Raw genomic sequence first — 25,000 nt, forward strand, 5'->3', positions numbered from 1 at the left:
GGCTTTGAGCCCAAAGACAGACAAATTACCGATTCAGGCGATTGTTCAAGAAATAGGAGACCTAATAACTCATGCCGGAAAATAATTTATACCCTTCGAAATAAGTATTTTCCTCGAAATTCTAGGTCATCAAACATGTCAGATGAAATAGTGTTTGGGAGCTGTATCTCGCGAAATTAAGAACGAAAAGGAAACCCTCTCAGGTGTAGATAATTATGTTTTATAATTATTGTCAAACCGTCCTGATCAAGGAGTAAACAAGCTCGAAATAGCATGAACAAGGCACGCAATAGCATCACGAAACCTTACTGTCATTAGCATTCCCTCTGTCGACATCTAACTTCGAGAATTATCTGCACAAGGAAACTTGTTTGGACGCGATTTTTAAAGGAAATAAGTATTTACATTGTGGTTTTTAAAATTGCTTTTTTTCGTAAACGATCACATGACTGGCTTCCGGAGCCCCTGTCATGACACATTGCGTCATTATTTAAAATAAAAAATTCGCTTTATTTCCATCTGTCAGTGCTGCGTAAGCAAGTAATATTACGATTAATTGTTCGCCCGTGCCATTGATAAGGTGGCAAAATATCTCAAGGGGAGGACTGCTGTGATTAATTTGGTTAAAACGCGATTTATTTGTTGCTCATACGGCGACTACGCTTCAAGAATTAAGAATTACCCTCTAGCGGGCTTACTGTATTTTGCGAAACGAAACGAAACGAAACGAAACGAAACGAAACGAAACGAGTAAACCCGTACTGTATTTTGCGAAACCAGCTCTTCGAAGACTCTAGCGATATATAACTTATTTCTTCCGATTCGTAAACACAATTCGTAGATACAACTCGATGCAGTGATGATTTATAAATAAAGACTTTGAGCCAAAAGGTCAGAAGTGCGCCGTTTCGCAAATTACAGATATGTAAATCTGTAATTTGCGAAACGAGCTCTTTGAAGACTCTAATGATATGTAACTTATTTCTTCCGATTCTATAACACTTTTCGTAGATACAACTCGATGCAGTGATGATTTTTTAATAAAGAGTTTGAGCAAAAAGGCCGGAAGTGCGCCGTTTCGCAAATTACAGATATGTAAATCTGTAATTTGCGAAACGAGCTCTTTGAAGACTATAATGATATGTAACTTATTTCTTCCGATTCTATAACACTTTTCGTAGATACAACTCGATGCAGTGATGATTTTTTAATAAAGAGCTCGAGCCAAAAGGTCAGAAGTGCGCCGTTTCGCAAATTACAGATATGTAAATCTGTAATTTGCGAAACGAGCTCTTTGAAGACTCTAATGATATGTAACTTATTTCTTCCGATTCTATAACACTTTTCGTAGATACAACTCGATGCAGTGATGATTTTTTAATAAAGAGTTTGAGCAAAAAGGCCAGAAGTGCGCCGTTTCGCAAATTACAGATATGTAAATCTGTAATTTGCGAAACGAGCTCTTTGAAGACTCTAATGATATGTAACTTATTTCTTCCGATTCTACAACACTTTTCGTAGATACAACTCGATGCAGTGATGATTTTTTAATAAAGAGCTCGAGCCAAAAGGTCAGAAGTGCGCCGTTTCGCAAATTACAGATATGTAAATCTGTAATTTGCGAAACGAGTTTCCCACCAAATCTCACACGTGTCACGCATTCTATTGCGTAAGAATGAGAAATAACTAGATTCTATAACACTTTTCGTAGATACAACTCGATGCAGTGATGACTTTTTAATAAAGAGTTTGAGCCAAAAGGTCAGAAGTGCGCCGTTTCGCAAATAACATATATGTAAATCCGTAATTTGCGAAACGAGCTCTTTGAAGGCTCTAATAGCATTTGGTTAGTACCAGATAAAAACCAGGTCAAAATTGGAATTCTGCCCTTTGACATTGCTGTAGCATGTGTTAGAAACCTTGCGCGTACCGCAATGTATGTTTGTACATTTATTAAAATCTACAACAATTTTGTTATTTTTTACCGGCCGCCTAGTCCAATTGATAGTTTATGAACAGAAAGCAATTTATCTTTAGGGACTTCTTTCCTGTCCTCTACCTTTTTTTAATTACCATATTAGTCTTTCCGAAACATTTCCATATCAGGTTACTAGTTATTTCTCATTCTTACGCAATAGAATGCGTGACACGTGTGAGATTTGGTGGGAAACTCGTTTCGCAAATTACAGATTTACATATCTGTAATTTGCGAAACGGCGCATTTCTGACCTTTTGGCTCGAGCTCTTTATTAAAAAATCATCACTGCATCGAGTTGTATCTACGAAAAGTGTTGTAGAATCGGAAGAAATAAGTTACATATCATTAGAGTCTTCAAAGAGCTCGTTTCGCAAATTACAGATTTACATATCTGTAATTTGCGAAACGGCGCACTTCTGGCCTTTTTGCTCAAACTCTTTATTAAAAAATCATCACTGCATCGAGTTGTATCTACGAAAAGTGTTATAGAATCGGAAGAAATAAGTTACATATCATTAGAGTCTTCAAAGAGCTCGTTTCGCAAATTACAGATTTACATATCTGTAATTTGCGAAACGGCGCACTTCTGGCCTTTTTGCTCAAACTCTTTATTAAAAAATCATCACTGCATCGAGTTGTATCTACGAAAAGTGTTATAGAATCGGAAGAAATAAGTTACATATCATTAGAGTCTTCAAAGAGCTCGTTTCGCAAATTACAGATTTACATATCTGTAATTTGCGAAACGGCGAACTTCTGACCTTTTGGCTCAAAGTCTTTATTTATAAATCATCACTGCATCGAGTTGTATCTACGAATTGTGTTTACGAATCGGAAGAAATAAGTTATATATCGCTAGAGTCTTCGAAGAGCTGGTTTCGCAAAATACAGTACGGGTTTACTCGTTTCGTTTCGTTTCGTTTCGTTTCGTTTCGTTTCGCAAAATACAGTAAGCCCTCTAGCGCAACACTGACAGCGTCAAACTGCTATGAGTATGTTATATTTTGAAAGCGATGATATGTTACATCACCTAGCTGTGGTTTGATCGTTGATCATGATGTGGCCTTCAAGAGCTTTGAAAGTTTTAAGTTAGGATACGCGAATACTGAGCCAAATTTGCCCGGAAATACATATCACGATTGATATTAAAGTGTGTTTCTTGTTTACAGAAACTAATATGTATCACGCTGCCAACATTTTTAAAAGGAGTTTCTCCTTGGTATTGAAAATGGTGAGTATCTCTTATACTGTTTGGACCCTTCGTTTTCTTTTAACTGTATATCGGTGTAAATTAGAGAAGGATTTCATATTATGTTCGATCATTTGAAGATCACGCTGAGTTAACACATTGATTTTTTTCGCAAATGTATTACTTCAATGAAATCTATAGTGTAAGTTTCGTCGTAAGTAAACTTTTAGTAGTGATAGTAAGAGAATAGTTTTGCGTGCCTTATAGTCTCGTCGACAACTTTGACGTGTTTACATAGATCTGAAAAAAAAAAATTTACTATCACGCTGTTTATCTCGCTTCACTGCATAGATCGTAATTAATCGTGTGTTCAGTCGTTCATTTCAACCAGAGTCTTCTGTGTATCTACGAAATAATTGTTTCTCTCTGTCTAGAGCGACGCATGTCTCGGACATTTGCATTTTGCATTTACATGCTAGTCGTAATCAAATCTCCGCGTTTTAGCTGTTTGACAGTTGCGTTTGTGTAAGTTCTGTTTGTAAGGCTATATTGGGAGTGAATAGTCATACGTTGAAATATGGACTGGACTATTTTTGGACCAAATTTTAGATCATTTTTGGGCCATTTTTTATTTATTTATTAATTTATTTATTTAATTTACCAATATATAGCTGAGAAGCAAACTATTAGTACTCAGGAAGGGAGGGAATACAGTCTATCAGGACTGAGGGAGGGGTGGGAGGTAGAGTGTTATTACTCAGTGAGGGGGGGTGGGAGGTGGTTGTAATAGTAAACACTGCTGGTTAAGGGAGCTTTTATCCGATCGTACAAATTATATTAATCGGTTTTTCGACTGACTTCTTGTGTATTAAATTTTTGCGCTGGGCCGCGGCGTTTCTTCATAAACGTAAACACTGGACTTTGATTTTTACTGGAAACATATCGCGTTTACGATCCTCCGCTGTTGAATTATGCGTGTGCCTTTTGAGTCGACTTGTGCACCATCAGTTGCTTCACGTTCTCCTTTGTGTCACAATATATAATTCCTAAATTTGTCCATCTTCCTTTTGTCATTGATCTTATCAGACGAGATCACGGAATTTCCACAGTTTGACTTCTGTCCTCTTACCGCATCAGCGAACGATTTCGAAGAGGAATCATTTTCTCGAATCGGGCAAAAGCACTGCTGTACTTGCAATATGGGAAAGCGCAAATATCGACCTTATCTGTTTCGCAAACAAAGGAGTTCATCACCGACACCGAAAATCGCGACCGAGTATTCCTCGCGACTCTCCTAGGTTTGTTTTCCAATTTGCCCCGGCCGCTGCCAATCACTTGTTGCATAAATACTTACGAAACCTGCGAAGTGGAACTATGGTGGCCACTGTTGCTTGCCGATATTTTCCGTTGGCAAAACGTACAAGTCCGATTCTGCCTGGGAAATTTTATTGTCTGGAGCTTGGATACGTGTCACGAAAGCTTCATTGACGACTGGATCACACCCCATGTTGTGAAACCATTTATAAAGATAACGCGCTTTTTCTTCCCCTTTTTTTGTCACATACAAAAAGGGAAACGTGAGGCAACTGAAAGATGATTGATGCTAACCCGTGAGTATCATTTAGAACTGGCACAAGTCGACTTCACAGGCACACGCATGACTTAACAGCGGAAGATGGCGATATTTTCAATAACAATTATAGCCAGTGTCTAGGTGCCACTTTCGCATTCGCGTGACAAAAAACTAAAGAAACGCAACGGCCCAGCGCCAAAATTTTTACCCACAATTAGTCAGTCGATAAAGTGCTCAAAATAATTTGTATGAGTCAATGAACACTCCATAAATTAGTAGTAGTTACTAATTCATCAAACTCCCACCCTCCCTGTGTATTAATAGCTCGTCCTCCAGCCCTTCCTCAGTAACAGCAGTCTGCCTACCATCCCTCCCTGAGTACTGATAGACTGCATAGACTGCTAATGGTCTACCTCCCCCCCCCGATAAAATGGTCCAAAAACTGGTCTAAAAAATTATTTAAAAAATGGTCCAAAAACTGGTTCCAAAAAGGGTACAAAGGTGATAGTCCAGTCCATAATTTATCCCGATGCCGGGTGAATGCCACTGGAAGTTGACAATTTTTTCTCTTGACGTTTGCTATAGATTGCATCGTTTAGTTTGAAACATGGGGTTTCTGGTACGTTGGGTGGTTGATAGCTCATTCCTGTCACAGATTAGCCTGAGATTATATGATTGCCACCGTTTACTCAGGCTCGATTACCAGCCACTGTTCGAGAACCGGAGCCCGCGCTCCTTTCCGATGAGTCTCTTCTAGGAGAGGAACGAAAAAGACCGGACTCGAGAGAGCGGCGGAAATCGAGCCTACCGTTTACTCGGATCCAGTCTTCAATCCTCCGAAGCGGAGGAGCGCGGGCGCACATAGATTGTCTGGACTGGTCAATTGCATTGCCTCCCTTTACATTTTTCGTTTCAGCAAACCATTCAGAGTCTTTTTCTACTATGGATAATGATATTTGTGGTAGAAAGTCAATCCCCATGTTCATTACCTCATAACTTTGTGAAGTTAGGTCCCAGCGGTAAATTCGTGGGATGCAGACCGTGCCCAGAGTGTCCTGAGGGTCACGGGCTGAACATACAATGTGGCTCATCGATACCAGAAGATGCCAAGATAGAATGTGTGCCTTGTGAAAAAGACAAGACCTACTCCAACAGCCATGGAGTGGAAAGCTGCAAACCTTGCCAGGAGTGCGGACTACGAAATGTCCTTCAAGAATGTACCCCAGACCAAAATCGTAAATGTGGACGTAAATGTCCCAAAGGATATTTCTTTGATGGCCACAACACTGACTGCAGAGAAACTACACCAGCAACATTAACAGCAACAACTTTGTCAGTGGAGCCTACTCCTAGCATCTCGCAAACAAGTACCTCGACAAGTACAGCTGTGTCGCCGACTCCAAACATAAAGCCACTGCATTCAAAGCTGATGAGCGTTTTGTCTGCAGAAATTCCATGGTCTATCAAAGTTCCACTGGTAGTAGAAAACCGCTCTTCCACAAGAGTAGAATCCACGCCAAGCATCATACCACAACTGTCTTCATTGTATCGTGGAATTGCTTCAACTTCGATTCCTAGATATATGGAAGTTCCTTTACTGGAGAGAAACGAAACGGCTGCGAGTGTCTCGGCGAAAAATAAAAAGACACAGGGAGGGAAAGGCAAAGCTTCGACACTGTTGACTGTATTGGTAATAATAACAACAATAATAGTTACATCGACAGCAATAGTTTGCTGGATTAAGTGCAGAATGTCCAAGAAGAGAAGGCCAAAGCAGAAAGGTAGGATTAAACTAGAATAAAAGATAATAGGAATGGCATCAGTCGAGGGTTCCACGTATTCTAAGCGACCAGGAGTCTTGGCCTGATGGCCCTCTTGATTAAAAGCCATTACTGGCCCTTTGCGACATTTTCGGGATATTTTCCTTTGCAACACGACAGATATTATGATTAAAGCTCGAGTCGTCAATAGTTTTAAGCAAAGGGGTCTGAAGTTTTAATAATTTATTGAATGATTGAACAATAGTTTATTGACTCGTATTGCGCAGTTATCAATATAAAATTTTCAGTTGCGCAAAACAATGTTAGAAATTTAAATCTACATAGATATTAAAGCTTAAGATAAAAATGTTGACTAAGAAGATATAGAAACAAAATTTACATGTAAAGAATTGAAAAGCTTTTGCAAATAGAAAAGTCTTGATATCTTTCTTTTCACTTGGACGACCCTATGAAGTTGGAACAGATTATTCTTTGCCTGTGTAGTGGGTCAGTGGAGCTGGAGAAGATCGGCAAATAGAATGAGCAAAAAGAGAACTTCGTCGTACATAGCCTATCTACTTTTTGACCGCCTCCACTGACCTGACATAAGGAATAAAGATCGTTTCTAAACTGATTTTTAACTTGTTGCAGATACTGCTGAAATACCATTGAACCCCTTAGGAGCTAGAGAGGGTTTAACGTGCTTCTCTTCGCCAGGTAACATCAAGAAGCTGGTTATTCTTTTACAAGGAAAAGGGCTTTGCTGTAGATGTGATCGGAGCTCCAGACCCCAAATTACGTTACGTCCACTCAGATAATTGGCAAACCTCGAATTCTGTGTACATTTTTCACTGTATTGAGCAGTATTACATTTTTCCTCAATGAACCCGCTCTCGTGTTCTTTCTGTACTACCACAACTTTCCAAATTTCGAGAACTCTTTATCTCTTCAAAAGGGTTCCACATTTGTTAACAGGAATATTACTTTTATTGTGTGATTAGTATTACTGGCATAGAGATCTTCATAGCCAGGGCCTCCTTAAGAAAGACAGAACTGGGATAAGGCTTGAGATTTTGAAGTGAATCGCAATTGAAGAAAAAAAGAAGGACAGTTTAGGTGCCCTCTGGGCAGTGGTATCGACCGAAATGTTTTATGCGAAAAAATGCGCCCCCTTTATCTCTTTTTCGTACTTTTTAGTACTGTAGCTGTTCCATATCCCATCCCATCGCCCCGCCCGCTCCCCGCTCTCCCTTCCCCTGCTCCCCGCTCGCCCTTACCCCGCTCCCACTTTTCCCGTACCCCTTCGCTCAGCCAAAAATGACCTTAGGGGAGATAGAAGTATGAGTCTCGCTAACTCTGAAGACGATTTCATTAGTTTTTTTTGTTTCCCCTTTTTGAATTTCAGAAACTCAAGTCAACCCTAGCTCTTATCAAGAAAACTCGAGCTCTAACTCTGCTGAAAGTTTAATGGCTTCTCAAAGAAATGAGTCCTTAGAGGGTGGGTGGTTCAAAATTTTCATGTTCTTATTTACAAAGTTTATTGAATTTTTATCAGCACCCAGATAAATGGAAGCCAAAACCACTCTATTCTCTCCTTGTGAAATTGCCTTCTTACGTTTTTTTGGTCGGTCTCTGTATGACCAAAATAATAATAGTGAAACACCCGTGAGATATTTCTCTCAACGAAGTCCTTCCTTTGACTCTAATTTTCACGAACGCCATCGCCTCTTGATCCTCTCTTATATCAAATGCAATCAAAACGTTTAAAATTTTTTCGGAATTTTTGTGGCTAAACGCCACGTGCATTATCTCCCCATTTATGCAATAATCCCCCTGCAACTGAAATAGCTAAATGGCCGGTGAGTTCACCATCATTCATTTAATTGCAGTTCTCCATGATGATCAAGGAGACGACACAGATTTTGTTCTTGAGAATTACATCCTGAAAGGTATGCATGTGTTTGACAATAAAAAAATCCCCGTCATTAGAGTGTGAGACCAATGCTACAAGCAACTTGAGAAGCCTTCATCGCCACACTCCCAGTTCCCGCCTACGACGGGGAACCACTCTTCCTTTAGCTTCCCTGCCAACAAACGTTAAGGACCTATTTATAGTTACTCTCATGGCTGTATCTTTCTTTAAACTAGTGTTTGAAAGTTGGGCTGAAAAGAAATAAGCTACTTTTGCATTATTGTTCATTATTCTTTTTTCGCGGGTAATCGAGTAGATGAGCAAGAGCAGTCTCCTGTTAGACAAGCCATGATTAACAAGCCAATTACTGGAAAAAATCCAACAGGTGAAGAGTCAGTCTTTCCTTCTTCATATCAATCCTGAATTCTCGAGAAAAAAAAAACAAAATAGAACAATGTCTCCCCTTTTCTGTAGCCTTGTTAATGGGAAAAACTCTCAGCACAGGCTACTGAACGTTTTACCAACTCCATGTAGCTATTTAGTCGGCGTTACATTCAATGGATCATTTTTATAAGTATAAACAATAACGTATCAAATTGACCTCTAGCAGATCTTAGCGGTTACTATTTGCGGCAGTGATGCCTGTAAATTTAATGTTGAGCTCCACGAGTTCGCTTACAAATACAAAATTCAATTCCCTTCGAAGATTACACAATTAGCAATATAAGTAAAGTCTACTTTCAGATGAACGTGATAACGCTGATGGTGTGGTGTTGATGGCGTTCTTTGAACTTAGGACTGTAATACATCATCCATTTCGTGGATAAAATCTACCATATTATCATACTGTGGCTTTAATGTAGTAAAAACGATAACTTTGGTAATTTTTTAAACAAACTCTCTTTTTCAGACTGCAAAGTCTCCAAAATGTTTAATGCAATCAAAAGTTCTGGTCTTTTTAGGATTTTCAAGCCTTAACCACGAGCATCCTCTCCCTTATCTTCATCAGATCTTTCCATTCATGTAGTAAACCCCTGCAACTGGAAAAGCTAAATAGCCCGGTGAATTCATCCTAATTTAATTCAATATTGCAGCTCGGCTTAATGATCAAGGACACGACACAGATTGTATTCTTAAGAATGACATCCCTGAAGGTATGTTAATGTCATAAGTGTGTAGAAACCAATGCCACATGCAAATTAAGAAGCCTTCGTCGCCACACTCCCAGTACTCACCTGTAGGGATCATGCATTCTTCTCTTAACCATAAGCAGCCAGCCTCAATCGGAGGTGTCATCAAATGAACATTATCGTGATGGTGATAACGATGATGATTTTTTTCTCCCTTTTAACTCTATCAATTTGATTGTTCTTTCGTTAGTTGTCAAGCTCGCTGACTACCAGTATGATATCGAGGATTTTATTCTGCCACTGGATGTCGATTCCACGCCATCTCAAAAGAACTGGAAACATGTCGCAAACCGGTTTCAAATTTCCCCAAAAGACATTCAGATTCTTGACAATGAGAACAAGAAGACAGGGGGAAGCGCAATGCGTCATTTGATTCCAATCCTGTGCAGCAAAAAATGTGCGACTCTGAAAAAGTTCGTAGACGTCCTCCAAGAGCTGGAACGGTACGATGTTGCAAATGAAATTGTAAATTGGTTCAGAAAAAAACAGGATATTACCTGATGTTCAGAGGAGGGTAAGAATTGACAATACCCAAGAGATTGTTAAGTGTCTCATTAACTTTATGCACCACGAACAATTTGTACAACCATAATAGTTGATAATTGGTAAGAAAATTACATGTAACTGGTTATGTGTATTTGGAAGAATCGAAGTAGTTTAAACACATTTTAAGAAAGTCCCTAGGGATCCACGCCGGTTCATAGATGTTGGTTTAAGATCAGATTAGAGGATCTTTTTAATTAAGAATTACAAAAAATAGTGAGACTTTTGTAGTGAAATTTATATTACGAAGTTCGGTGAAAAATTTATATCATTCTTCTAAGATTTTGTAAGCTTTTTAACCTTTTCTCTTAGTGGTAAAAGTATTCCCATGGTTAAATAATTTCTCGCCACAGTTTTTTCTACGTCAATTTGTGGTAAAAAACAAAAAAAGCAAATCGACAGTGGTTTTACGTGGTCTGTACTCTTATCGACAAAGACATTTGACATTACAGTCACGGTGATGGAAATGTTGAGGACTCACGAGGCGCAACCGATCGAGTCCACAGTGATGACAAATAACGTTTTCTATAAGTGCTGACCACGTTACGCCACCGTCGATTTGTTAATTAGGTAACGTTCGTAAGTGCAATTGAGGACCAAGTTTTATGTTGAAGTCAAAACTTCTTTATTGTAGGAAATATATGATAGTATCATATATATATATATATATATGAATATTTTAAAATTTAGACAGGCCAGTCGTATAGTAAAGGCTGATAGTTTCGAAAGAAACTGTTTGGGGCTGCGTCGGTGGAAGTAACGAAATAATTTGGATATATCAACAAGGTTGAAATGGTAAATTGGCTACCGTAACGATTACAAAAGCTGACGTTTCGAGCGTTAGCCCTTCGTCGGAGTCGTATAGTACACGGAAGGTTGTCTGAATTTATCTTTCTTCGTATTATTCCTTCATGTCACTTTTTGATGTGCCATGATGAGTTGAGAAAATACTGCAGCCTAAAGTATTGGCAGTGATTTATCTCACATTGAGAAGAAAGTAAGTACTCCGTGCTTCATTTATTTTAACAAGGATATTTTTTGATATTATGTTCTAAGGTTATCCTGTATGAGACTCGCCGAAGTTTGAAACTCGGCTTAGTCTGATTAATTAATTTTCAATCGAGTGTCGGAGAAACTTCGCTTGGTTACATTTACTGTGCCGTCGAGAAAATTCACACCACCCCATAAGGAGATGTGAAAACTAAAAACAATCGCGACTTGAGAAAATGAATTTTTCCAAGGGCATGAAACAGTTCTCATGCGTTTAACGACTTTACGTTCTCACGAGCTCCTTATAACGTTTAAATTAAAGTTGTTTGATTGGCCACTGTAATTACCCTGCTTTTGATTTCACGACACGCAATTGAAAAGTTCCTTCCCAGTAATAAGTTACTAGGAAGCAGGAGCCCCGTATGGCTGTTATTGATCTTTTCTAGTTTTTGTCACGGTACCGGGGCGTAGATTGGTGATGTTTCCTGGGGCGCTTTTGAAACTTCTATGTGAGGTTACTGTTATCACTACATGTTATTCGAAAGTTTTCGAATAAACATGTAAATCTGCCGAATCCAAATAGCAGTCCTCTTCTATCCAATATCAGACACTCCATTTACTATCCACTATGGAGATAGACGATGTCGAAGTCTTTCCTTCACAACAAAGTCCTGACTCGCTCCCTAAGAGAGGTTATGTTAAGCAGATCGGGAAGTTTGTGGGTTTTGAAACGGTCTGCATTTTTCAACGGGAAACACCCTTTCTGTACTTAAATTAGGACCAGTTGCTCTCAGAAATACTTTCTATGGTCCTTTTGTAAAACAAAACGCTTAGAAGTGTTCATTTTTAAACGAAATATTTTTGCCCATGCCGATAAATGAACATGGCTTCACCTGCTACCAGAAGTTACATCAAACGGAATGGACTCTACGTATGATGCACGATCCTCGCAGTAGATAGCGCTATTTATGCAATAGCGAAAATCAGACCTGAAAAAAGTCAGGCCTGTACGGGACTCGAACCACTGACCTCTGGGATACTAGTGCAGCGCTCTTACCAATTGAGCTAACAAGCCAACTGGGAGCAGGCCGTTAAGTTGATTCGTAATAAACCCGTGAAAGTGATAAATGAGATACAATGAATATATGAAGTTCATATATTTTAAACTGCGGTATTAGATACGTATGATGCACGATCCTCGCAGTAGATAACGCTATTTATGCAATAGCGAAAATCAGACCTGAAAAAAGTCAGGCCTGTACGGGACTCGAACCACTGACCTCTGCGATACTAGTGCAGCGCTCTTATCAATTGAGCTAACAAGCCAACTGGGAGCAGGCCGTTAAGTTGATTCGTAATAAACCCGTGAAAGTGATAAATGAGATACAATGAATATATGAAGTTCATATATTTTGAACTGCGGTATTAGATACGTATGATGCACGATCCTCGCAGTAGATAGCGCTATTTATGCAATAGCGAAAATCAGACCTGAAAAACATCAGGCCTGTACGGGACTCGAACCACTGACCTCTGCGATACTAGTGCAGCGCTCTTACCAATTGAGCTAACAAGCCAACTGGGAGCAGGCCGTTAAGTTGATTCGTAAAATCCCGTGAAAGTGTTCAATTTGAATTTTTCGAAGTCAATCACATGCAAAATGGTCTGAGTAGCACATGTATTTACTTAGAGGTCTATTTTAGTTCTCTTCAAAGAATGACGTCAGAGTCGTGCCAAATTTCTATGTGGCCTTAGTTACCGTTTGTTGCGGTTACAAGGGTCAAGCTTTTACGGTAATTGATGAAATTGGACGTTGACAGTTCCTGTACTCGGCCTGTACCGTTTGAAATGTTAGAGCGATGCGGTTGATACACAAGTTATTCGGAGTACACTTTCCAACTTATGTATCTTTGAGGACGATCTCATGACTGATTCATTCGTATCCGCCCCCTGTCGTTGAACTATGCGTCATCATAGCGAAGAAGTTCTGTCAGGCTAGCATCCTACACAGACGTTCTTTGGGCTCATCACGCAATCCTCATTTCCACGTGGGGGAGGAAGATTGCCTGACGAGCCCAAAGAACGTCTGCGTAGGAGGCTACTGTCAGGAAGGCAGGTAATTTTCCAGTATGTGTAGGCGGTGAAATATCCTAAGCGAAAGACAGCTGTGGTTAAAAAGCGATTTACTTCTTGCCTATACAGCGACTACACAACAAGAATCAGGAATCACCCTGTGGCAAAATATCCCAAGCAGAGGACAGTTGTTTAAAAACCGATCTATCTGTTGCTCATACGGCGACTACGCTACAAGAATCAGGAATCACGTGGCAGGTATGGGTATGCTATTTTGTCAGCGACGACATGTTACATCGTCACTAGCGTCTGCGGTTTAATGACTAACCGTGATGAGGCCTTCGGAAGCTTTGAAAGTTTTTTTAGGCAGAATACGTAAATATCGAACGTGCCCGGCAGAACGTATCACAACCGATCTCTTGTTTACAGAAACCGGATATCACGCCGCAAGCCTTTAAGAAGTTTCTCGTTGATATAGAAAATGGTGAGTGTTCTTTACACTGTTTGGACCCTTCATTTTCTGAGGGCTTTTGATTATGTGCCAGTATAAATTAGATAAGGATTTCGTAATATTTTCAATCGTTTAAAAATTATGCTGAGTTGACACATTACTTTCTTTGACAAATTAAGGAGTTGCCAATATAGGATCCTTGTGTTTGCGCAATGATTTCTGGGATCGCCACGGAGCAAACATTGCAGCCTGCTAGAAAGAGATGTGAAGCGAAAGGCAGTTTCGACGTCCTAAAAAAAACATTTTTCGAGAGATTATCGCTTTTTAGCCGCTGTTTTATCAGAAATTGATTCGGATCGCATTGATACAAAGGAAGCGTAAGTTTTTTTGGAACAGCTACGAAATATGTAGTAAAATCGACCAATAAACTCCTCTCCATACGCATGGTTTATCGTGAAATTGACATCCTTCAGTTGATGGTCGCGAACTTGAAAAATATCAGTTATGAATCGCCAAGAAATAACTCATTTAAGCCTTTCCAGTTTTGTTTAATCGTGTTAAGTGTACTTCTAGCTATTTTCTTGGCTTGATAATACAAAAGAGCACTGAAACAGCTACCTCGAATCATCATCACGAGATTGAGCTGATGGCGTGCTTGAGCATTAAGTATTATCGCGATACGCTTAAGTGATCAACCACCTACACTGCTTATTTGTTGTGATCTATAAGAACGAACCTGCGTTGATAATCGGCTCAAATAGGAGAAAAGTAGCCGCTCAATAACGTTTGGATTTTGCTTAAACAAAATATCACTTGACCCAGGGATTTCTTCAGGTATTCCATCGCTTATTCCATCGTTCCAAAAAGCAACAGCTCGGTTGAAAAACATTTCCATCGCGCTGACAACGACTTCTCTCCCTTAAGAAAGTATTTTCAGACTTCGTAAATTGTTTGTTCAATAGGTCGACAAGTACGAAGACAGGATCTATATGAATAAATACAACTGACAACACTTAAATGAGTTATTTCCCTGCGACTTGTGGCTTATTTTGTAATATGGCGAGACCATTACGTGTGAGGATTTCACAATGGAGCTTACGGAAGGAGAGAAGTTCCGACAGACTTACACCTACCTTGTATTAGAATACATTAATCCATTTATGATCAAACTGCGCCTAAAAAGCGTTGATCTCTTTCAAAATTCATTTTTTGGACGTCGAAACTGCCTTTCAACATACAGTTCTTTCTTGCGAGCTGCAATGTTTGCCCCGTGACAATCCCAGAGATCTCTGCGCAAACGCAAGGATCCCATTACGGGCAACTCACTCATTGCTCAGTGAAATCTACGAAGTCTCACTTTTGCCTTTAGTAAACTTTTAGCGGTGATGGTAGACAATAATTCTGCTCGCTTTGTGGTCTCACCAATATTGTTGACTTGTATACTTAGTTCTGAGGAAAAAAAAATCTAGATCTTACTCCACTGCATAGAACGTAAATATCATTTGAATGTAAATTACCACGCAATCACTTTAGTCTCTAGCTCGCCTAAAATTATGATTATTCTGCAGCTCATTACATGTCTGTTTTCAGAACTAAAATTTGTAACATGTATTTTGTTAGTTTCAACCAAACTATTGTGTGAAATATATAGACACAGGGTAACTTTTCCTCTCTCCAGTCAGTGACGTATATAAGTGTAGTACACTCTCCGCTATATGAACTCCTCATCAAATATCTGCATTTTAGTTATTTTTTTTGACAGTTCCGTTCACAAGGGGTTGATTGCAATTGAAATTTAACAATTCTCTCTCCTGGTGCTTGCCATAGATTTGAATCTCTTAGTTTAATGCGGAAACAAAGGATTTCTGGTGGTCGATATTTGACTTATCATGTTTAAGCGTCCCAGAAGTGGTTTTATTCTCTTCCCGGTTGTAGTCTCCTTCGCAACCGTTATTTGGTCTCGTCACGCAACGTCCTTCTCCTCCACCACGAACATTGCGAACACTGAAGCTCGATTTCCGACGTTTTCTCGGATCCAGTCTCCGATTATCTGAAGAGGGAACTTCGGAAAAGGAGTGGGGGCGAATTTCTCGAACAGTAGCTAGAAGACGTACCCGGCTTAAAATATACTATTTTGTTACAAATATTTTCATTTTTCACTTCAGAACACCGGCCATCCAAAGTCTCTTTTTACTATGGATGATGGTATCTGTGGTAGAAGGTCTATCCGCATGTTCATTGGCTGAAACCTTTGTGAAGTTAAGTCCCAGCGGTAAATTCGCGGGATGCAGACCGTGCCCAGAGTGTCCTGAGGGTCACGGGCTGAACATACAATGTGGCTCATCGATACCAGAAGATGCCAAGATAGAATGTGTGCCTTGTGAAAAAAACAAGACCTACTCCAACAGCCATGGAGTGGAAAGCTGCAAACCTTGCCAGGAGTGCGCACTACGAAATGTCCTTCAAGAATGTACCACGGAACATAATCGAAAATGTGGACATAAGTGTCCCAAAGGATACTTCTTTGATGGCCACATGACTGACTGCAGAGAAACTACGCAAGAACCAGTCACAACCACAACCACTCCTCGCATCAGGCCGCAACTTTCATCTCCGACAGGCGTGGCTCCTCTATAGCAACTGCAGTTCCATACATACCGCTGACACCCAGCATAAAGCCACAACGTTCATCGCTGATTAGCGTTTTGTCGACAGCAATTCCAGGGTCTATTAGGGTTCCACTTGAAGTAGAAAACCGTTCCTCTACAAGTATAGAATCCACGACTAGCATCATGCCACAACCATCTTCACTGTATAGCAGAATTACGTCAACTTCGATTGCTGCCGGAAATATGGAAGTTCTGTTACAAGAAGGAAACGACCCAGCTGCAAATATTTCGGCGAAAAAGAAAAAGTCACAGAGGGGGAAAAATAAATCTTCCTCACCATGGGCTATATTTGGAACAATTATTATCATTATTTTGATTGTCATCTCTACAGGAACTGTCATTCATTTGTTTAGCTCAAGATGCATAATTTCTCAGAGGAAAGAACTACGACTGGAAGGTAGGATTAAACTATAATAGGTGAGAAAGCATAAGTCAAGTGTTCCAAATATCCGCTTCAACGACAAGGAGTCTTGGCTAAATAGTCCTCTCGAATGGGATCCTTATTCATCAGGTTTCCACGACATATCTTTTGAAAAATGCCCAAAGTGTCAGTAATTAAACCGCCTCGTTAACCCTTTCACTCCCAAAAGTGATCAATACAGAATTTATCCTTACAACATCAATACAATATCAGGCAGGCAAGTAATGAGAATCAAGAAAAATATCAATTAGGGTATTATTAGATGATCCAATACCAAATTCTCCAAACTAACATCATAAGAATTGTGTGCAGACAGTAAGGAGAATTACTAACGACATCTTGGGGATGAAAGGGATAAGTGGAGAGTTTAAGCACAGAAAATTGAATCTATTCACTTGGTCGACTATAGGAAGGTGGAGCGGATTCTACCTAGCCTGTACTAGAGTTCAGTAAAGAAGATCGACAAACAGGGTTAGAGACTTCTTCGTTCATGGCTCACCCTCTTTGACCATCTCCACTGACCTGGCACAAGAAATGCATATCGTTCAAAATGAGAATAACTTATCTTTGCAGATAGCGATGAATCAATGGAGTTGGACCCCGTCATAGCAACTGAGGATTCACAGAGCTACTCTTCTCAAGGTGGGATTATACTAATGAAAATCTTCCCATCATCACCGAGGAAAAGGCCGTGCCTTAAAAGCACGTCGGAAGTCTAAGTCCTAAAATTACGTCACGGCTACTCAGGCAAACTTGTATCTCGGCCCCCAAAGTTTATTCACTACATTTTTCCCTCTCAGAACCTCCTTGAGACCAACCCGTAACACCACACTGACTTTCCAGACTTTTTGAAAACCTTTCTCTCTGCAAAAGGGTTGTACAATTATGAACAGGATCAACTTTTTATTTCATAGTATGATTAGTATTATTGGTAGAGATGCTGATAACCGCGCCTCAGTAAAAATGGAAGAACTGGGACAAGGCTTGTGATTTTCAAGTGAATTGTTAGGTGAAGGAAAAAGATATAGGTTAGGTGCCATTGGTATCGACATAAATGTGTGTGCTAAAATGTATAATTTGTAACGATTTTTTCACATTTTTCAGTACCTGTTCGATACCCCGGCTCCTCTACACTCGGCCAAAATGACCCCATAAGAGTTGAATGTATGACTCACTCTGGCTCATGATGACGTATTTTCAAAGTCCATTTTCATTCATTAACCTTGCATCTAAACGTTTTAGAAATTTTTGAATTTTAGAAACCAACTCTAGCTCAGACCAAGACAACTTGAGCTCTGGCTCTGCTGAGAGTCGAACGGCCTCTCAAGGAAATGAGTCCTCATTGGGTGGTTCAAATTTTACACGTGCGTATTTACCAAGTTTATTTGAAATTTTATCACCACTCAGGTTAATGGGAGCCAAAACCCTGTTGCTCTTCCCTCGATCGGATTCGCAATAATATAATTTTAGCTATGGACGACAAACAAGTTTGGTCTCTCTATGACCAATTAAAATCTTAATTGTAAATTACACGTGAAAATTAGTTTTCTGAACAAAGCCCTTAGGTGCTATTCTTCATGAGCGCAGCTCTCTAATTAATGCGATCAAAAGATTTCTTTTTTTTTGTTTTTTTTTTGCTTTTTTTTTTTACTTTTTGACTAAGACTAGAATAAAATGCCCGGGTACTTAAACGCCACATGCACTCTCTCCCTCATCGTCATACGTTTCCATTAATGCAATAATCCCTTGCAACTGATAAAGCTAATTTGCTATTGAATTCATCATAATTTAATTCATTCCTTTTCAGCTTGCCTTGATGGTCAAGAACACGACAATAGTTGTAATCTTGAGAATGACATTCCTGAGGGTATGTAATTGTGCGATAATTCAACAATCTCTGTCATAAGAGTGTAAGACCAATGCAACGAAAAAATTCTAAAAGAAGCCTTCATCGCCACACACCGAGTACCTGCCTGCAGGAACTGCTCTTGTAAGCGCCGAGGGAAGGAGGTGGGACGACTGGGGGTGTCCACAAATTAGAGGATTATTGTGATAATTATTATTTCCTTCTAACTCTGTCTATATCATTGCTCTTTCTTCAGACGTTGGGCTCGCTGATTTACGATATGATATTGAGGATTTTATTCACCGACTGGATTTCGATTCCTCGCCGCTTCAAAAGAACTGGAAGGATGTCGCTAAACGGTTTAAAGTTTCCCCCGAAGACATTCAGTATTTGGCGAAAGAGAACAACAAGCTTGGGGGAAGTGCAATAAGGCTTTTGATTGAAAAGTTAGGTTCCTTTTGTATGTCACTAAAAGAATTTGTAGACGCCCTGCAGGAGCTTGAACGACACGATGTTGCTAATGACATCTTAAAGTGGTTTAAAAACAACAAGTCAGGATAGTATCGTGTTAAACGAATTAAAAATACGCAAGAGTTTTTTAGGTGTTTCATTAACATCATGTATAGACTACGAACAGTCTTTCCTTTTTCGGCGAGGTCCTCCGGCATGAGTCAAATAAAAAAGAAAATATCAGTGAAAAAACAATTTATGGTAGCGCGCCGCATCGAACTGTGGGAGTGAGGCGCCTATTTCTTAAAGCTCCGAGCAGTGCGCTGGAGTCAATTTAATCTTTTTTTTACTTATCAGCGACGTACTTTGCCGATAGTAAAGGAGATTCTGCTCGTAGTCTACATCATGATCAACACACGGACTTACTATAGTGGGGAACACGGAATACCTTTGATCAGCTGATAGTCATCATGTCGTCCCTCTAGCTAGAAATTTACAAGAGTTTTGTGTAATCGGAAGAATCTAAAGACACTTAACATATGATGAGAATATTTTGGGATTTCCGCCGTTTGAGAGATGTTAGTGTAAGATAAAACTGCAGGACATTTCTGATCAGGTGTTTTAGAGATAGCTTTGTACTTAGATTTATATTAGAAAGCTCGGTTAAAATTTTACTTTATTTTAGAGATTTTTTCAAGCCTTTTAATCCTTGCTCTTTGTTATAACAGGAAATTTACAGCTCTTAATAATTTTATAAAATGCTCTTAGGTGCAATTGAGGACGAAGTTCATGTTTTAGTCAGAGATTTTATACTCTAGGAAAATATGCGAATAGCTTAAATGAATAGATATCTCAAGTCCCCAACAGGTCAGGCGTATAGAATACGGAAGGTCAACAGCTGTTGGGAGTACTCCAAATTATACCTTCTTCATAGTACGCCTGTATATCACTTGATGATGTACCATGGAGCTATATCAAGAAAATACTGCATGCCTTTACCAGGCATTGCTTGATCTCACGTTGAGGAGAAAGTAAGCACTGTGTGCTTCATTTAATATTAACAAAGATATTTTTTATACTGTGCTCTGAGGTATTCTTGTTTGCTTAAACTTAGCTAATTAAGAGGTCAAACCAATTACTTTTCAGTCGAGTGTCGAATTAAACCGGCTTGGTGATATTTCATTGTCCTAAGGAGTAAATTCGGTTCTGGAGAGATCCTTTGGGGTAAACTAAAGAACCAATATCTTGAAGGGTGATAGCACAGACCAACTAACACCCCTCATTAACCAGAAACAATTGGACCTTATTAAAGTGATAAAACACAACTAATTCTCAGATCTACTCTATGGTGATCTTGGCTAATCGTACAAATCACTTCAAATTGTGGTATTATACCATTTTATCATTTAACAAACAAGCAATTGAGCTAACCGCCTCCCCGTTAGCTCAGTTGGTTAGAGCGCTAGACTGGTGTGCGGGAGGTCGAGGTCGATGGTTCGAGCCCCGGCCGGACCAACACTCAAGGTCTTAAAATAACTGAGGAGAATGCGCTACCTTTCTATATAATATCAAGAAATGGATAGACATCCTAATCTTCTCGGATAAGGACGAATAAACCGTAGGTCCCGCCTCCTGGATCTAGTAATTAGTTAATTTGGTTTGGCAGGGGAAGTTAAAGAACCCACTCACGAGATTACTGTGATGTGGTCTGGCCTGTTTACTGGGAATTGGGGGAAGGGAGCATCTTCAAATAAGTGTCCTTCGATTGTTTGTAAACTGCTGATGCAGTCCGGCCAAAGTCCCCCGAAAAGTGTTGTGATGCGCATTTGAACATATCCACATGTTAATTTGCGCGATATAAATATTAAATTATTATTATTATTAAGAGGTCAAACCAATTACTTTTCAGTCGAGTGTCGAATTAAACCGGCTTAGTGATATTTCATTGTGTTATGGAGTAAATTCACACCACCCAAAAATCGCTCAAATGCAAAGATAAAACCAATCGCGCCTCGGTAAAAAGAATTTTTTTCCAAGAGCTTGAAGCTCTTCTTTAGACCTGTTTACCTTGATGTTGTTTGCTTTTGATTTAACGACTCAATTGAAAAGTTTAATTCCAGTAATCAATTCTAAGGTAATAATGATTTCTGTATGGTTGTCATTGATCTTTTCTAGTTGTGTGTGTACGGGCGTAGCTTAGTGATGTTTTCTGGGGTGCTTCTGAAACTCCTTTATGAGGTTACGCCTTTTTTCTTATCAATGTTATTAAAAATAAAGTAAAGAAGCCAACTCCTTGAACTTTGACTCATCCTGTAGGGAGCCAATAGGAATACAAGTTATTAATATTTTAGATGTTATCTATTTCGGTACCCTCCACTGTTTCTCTTTATGAACCATGGATAGAGATTGTTGGGGTTTCGATTCAAATGCACAATACCAAAAAATTGATTTTCCTACTGTTTTTCTCGATTTTCACGGGACATTGGGAAAACTCATGAAGCTGGAGTAAAGAGTGTGGAACACGCTTAGAATAATGAGTACGAGTGTGCAGAATAATATATAATGAAACGGGAACCTCTTTGCAATCATCGGTCTGTTTGCATTTTAAGAGGTATATTTTTCCTTCACGGAATATTTCATTATTTTAAAGCTGCCTCGAGAGAGGTTGAGAGACTAATGTGTGAAAGCGTAGTTACGATGCCGAATGGTTTAAAAATTTAACGTCATCGCAGTTTATAAATATTTGAATGTGGTTGGTTCACGTTAATTTACTTCACGGTCTGAAACACCTCCATTTGAACATAACATTTAAAAATATGAAATTGAAATTACCCAAATAGTTGAAATTTGATGGTTTAAAAGGGGGTAGTTTAAGTAAAATCGCAGAATTATTACAAGACGTTCTCTTAAAGAGACTTCAAAAAACATTTAAGCCCGATTGCGTGTTTAACGACGTTATTTAAATAGACAATCAGCCCTTGACATGATAGTTCATGGAAAGATTTCAGTCCAGCCCAATATTGTTTAAAACTTAAAGTCGTAATCCCAAAGGCAGTCTGTTGCTTTCGCAAGAGAACCGCATGCATAAAAAATTATATAGATATGCAGAAATCCTCAGTGCCCAGTTCTTAAAAATAATATAGCAGTCAGTAGAATCACTCAAACAACTTTTTGACAACAGAAATCAGAACACTTTCATTAATGTTATCTTGATCAGTTCCTTCTTTCCACTCTCTCGTCCAGGAGATCGGCTCTCTTTATTTGGTAATTAGAATCGCAGAGGTCAGTGGTTCGAGTCCCGTACAGGCCTGATTTTTTTCAGGTCTGATTTTCGCTATTGCATAAATAGCGCTATCTACTGCGAGGATCGTGCATCATACGTATCTAATACCGCAGTTCAAAATATATGAACTTCATATATTTATTCTATCTCATCTTCAGACATTAACAAAAATTCTCAGCAATGCCGCACTTTGTGTTCTAATGATTGTTTCAGCATCTTCGACCACGCATTCACCACCTTCCAATGTAAAATCAAAAATGCTATTCATATTCAGGGAAGCAACCCATTTGAAATCATCAACTTCTTATTATAAACTTTCTCTGTAATTTTTTACATTCTCATATTTCCTTTGCTGTTATGTCCAATTAGCATTTGTGAATACTCTAAATTCAGCTTTACTTAATGTAAATTAGAACTGGCACTGAAGATGACAGAACTGTCGAACATGCTTGTTTTTAAAACCAAAAATGTTGTGTATTGTCTTAAAAAGTTCTGATAAACTTTCACTGCCACAGTATTCATCACTCTCAACCTCACATTTCGCTAGATGCACTATGCTAATTTTTGTCGTCTACTCATGGAATGCATGACCTTACTATGAAAATAAATATAGAATTTGACGTCATGAATCTCCGAGAAGTTGAAAAAGCTAAAGATCCTTTCCTCCGTTCCCTTCGGGTGTCTTTATTGTTTGACGCAAGTAAACATTTTGATTCGCAAGAGATATATGACGATATAGTTATGCTAATATAAGCATGGACCACCGCGCAACAAGTTGAACTTATCGCGGACGTGATAACGGCCATGGAATCTTCTTTATCACCTCTGACGTAATACAATAATATTACGTCATTGTATTTTTGTGCAACTTTAATGTTTAAGACGTGACATCGCCGGAATAAGCACTTCTCAAACAGAGGTGAAACTATTCACATTCACTTAAATCAGTCTTTTATCTAGGTGTAACGTCGATATATTCTGGGTTCTCAACTTACGGCGTAGAGGTTTTTTATTGACGAAACTATCTGCCTCCGAGATTGCCATAATTTTTAAGATCTAGACCAGGAAAAGGCTCAAGCTTAGTAGTACACAATGGTAAGTTAGAATATGCTGACTAAGCAATTTGTTGCTGCTAGAATATTGCTGACTAAGCAATTCTACAATTGCTTAGTCAGCATATGATAACTCTCAACTGGCAAACTTTCAACAAGGTTTGGCTAAGCATGAGTGCTAATTTCTTTACACAGGGTAACAAACGAAGCAGAAACAACCCTGGTGCCACGAAGACTATGAAGAGCGCTATCAAAGTGAGTATTTCTAAATATCTGTTCCCTGTTTCTCGTAGGTATCATCATAATGCGTCCAAATGAATACTGGGATTGACCAACCCTGTGCCAGGTCCCCCGATGGGCAGGTTTTCGCGCGATTTGTTGTTGTTGCGTAAGATGCAGAGCTGAAAAAGTTTCGCAAATTATTTTAATGTTGTATTTTTCCAAACCTTTTCCTTTCTATTCTTTTCTTTTCAAGGTACAAAATTTTAACGAAAACCTACTTACAATTCATGCTAAAGGAGATTGTTTAATAAGTTCGCGCAGGGGTCCGTAATAAGTTGTTCAAATGTTTCTCTACACCTTCCAGTCCGTCCCAATCAAGGTAGACCGTTTGCAGTTCTAATGAGAAGAAAATACGCCGAAAGATAATCAATTCGGATAATAATGGTAATTTAAGACTTGAAGGCGGCGGAATTAGTTTTACAGAAACGAAGACTGCGACTCTGGTAAAGAGCGGTATTGCTTGCTGGCCATGTAGATAATCTGCTGCCGAACAAGGTGAATGATAAATTCTATTGATAATGATAAATTCTTCGTCCTCAAGAAATTGTTCCACTGAATTAAGATATGCAAACCTTGAAGTCAAGATGCTGGGAAAGCAGGGAACGTTGCAAACACTCACTCTCAATTACTTTGCATGTCCGCCCCGAAAGGCAGAAAAAACCAATACGATTTTTATGGCTACTGCCTCCCATGGAGGCAAAGCCATAATGTTGTCCTGTTGAGTGAGTGTAAAAATAGACTACGAACAACCATTTCGCCCACAACGAAGTTCACCGAGTTTCACCCGATATTCCTCGCTCTCGGCTTTTGTCTGTTTTGGTACATCTTCGGTCGTTCAACGCTCGTTGACGATTTCTTCGGATCGCTTCGAATGTTTCTCGAATTAGCACTTTATCATACGGTTTCCCGATGCTAATTATTGCTTGTTTCAGACTGCTTTAGAAAATGCTAAGCATCTCACAATTAATTCAGGATGGTGTTTGAAAAAACACTGCTTTACTTTGCAAAGAGAGTATTTTACCGTTCGAATCAGCGAATTATACCCAGTAGATTTCAAGACATAATTTTTTCAGTTCTTGCCATGAAACCACAAAAGATGATAAACATCTCAATTTCACAGGGGGGTCTCCGACACGAAATTGAAAAAGACTTTTACTCTCAGAAATATCTAAATACATGATTTAAAAATCGTGGAAACTTTGAAGAAAAACTTTCTTTATTCGAAAAGAGAGCACTTCACCATTTCAATCAGTGACAAACGTTAAAAAGAGCCCCTAAATATTTGCGAAGCGAGCAAGGTCCGAAATACGATACCTTGAGTTTACAGGGATCCTATGA

General features: G+C 39.1%; 2 protein-coding genes across 2 annotated transcripts in view; both read left to right on the forward strand.

The window, feature by feature from the left end:
* The first annotated feature begins 2,727 nt into the window (after positions 1 to 2,727).
* On the forward strand, positions 2,728 to 11,709 carry LOC148732435 (uncharacterized). The gene is made up of 9 exons (XM_088755770.1): positions 2,728 to 2,970; positions 3,148 to 3,209; positions 5,657 to 6,521; positions 7,152 to 7,217; positions 7,906 to 7,998; positions 8,390 to 8,449; positions 8,729 to 8,797; positions 9,507 to 9,566; positions 9,793 to 11,709. Exons 1-9 carry the CDS (start codon positions 2,967 to 2,969, stop codon positions 10,101 to 10,103), a joined length of 1,590 nt encoding a protein of 529 aa, XP_088611896.1. The 5' UTR covers positions 2,728 to 2,966; the 3' UTR covers positions 10,104 to 11,709.
* Positions 11,710 to 15,826: 4,117 nt separating this feature from the next.
* The window catches only part of LOC111342492 (uncharacterized), a 13,870-nt gene continuing 4,696 nt past the window's right edge, over positions 15,827 to 25,000 (forward strand). Inside the window, 8 exon segments of the mRNA XM_088757842.1 lie at positions 15,827 to 16,279; positions 16,282 to 16,725; positions 17,323 to 17,391; positions 18,009 to 18,113; positions 18,557 to 18,616; positions 18,852 to 19,146; positions 23,211 to 23,247; positions 23,576 to 23,635. Coding sequence (XP_088613968.1) covers positions 15,859 to 16,279; positions 16,282 to 16,725; positions 17,323 to 17,391; positions 18,009 to 18,113; positions 18,557 to 18,616; positions 18,852 to 19,146; positions 23,211 to 23,247; positions 23,576 to 23,635 — 1,491 coding nt within the window. The 5' untranslated portion in view covers positions 15,827 to 15,858.

The sequence above is a fragment of the Stylophora pistillata genome, chromosome 4 (assembly GCF_964205215.1).
Source record: "Stylophora pistillata chromosome 4, jaStyPist1.2, whole genome shotgun sequence".
Classification (NCBI taxonomy): Eukaryota; Metazoa; Cnidaria; class Anthozoa; order Scleractinia; family Pocilloporidae; genus Stylophora; species Stylophora pistillata.

Coding starts and splice junctions, on each gene's coding strand:
- LOC148732435 (XM_088755770.1), top strand. Junction 7,218..7,905: donor AACGTGCTTCTCTTCGCCAG/GTAACATCAAGA, acceptor TTTGAATTTCAG/AAACTCAAGTCAACCCTAGC. Junction 9,567..9,792: donor TAAGAATGACATCCCTGAAG/GTATGTTAATGT, acceptor TTCTTTCGTTAG/TTGTCAAGCTCGCTGACTAC.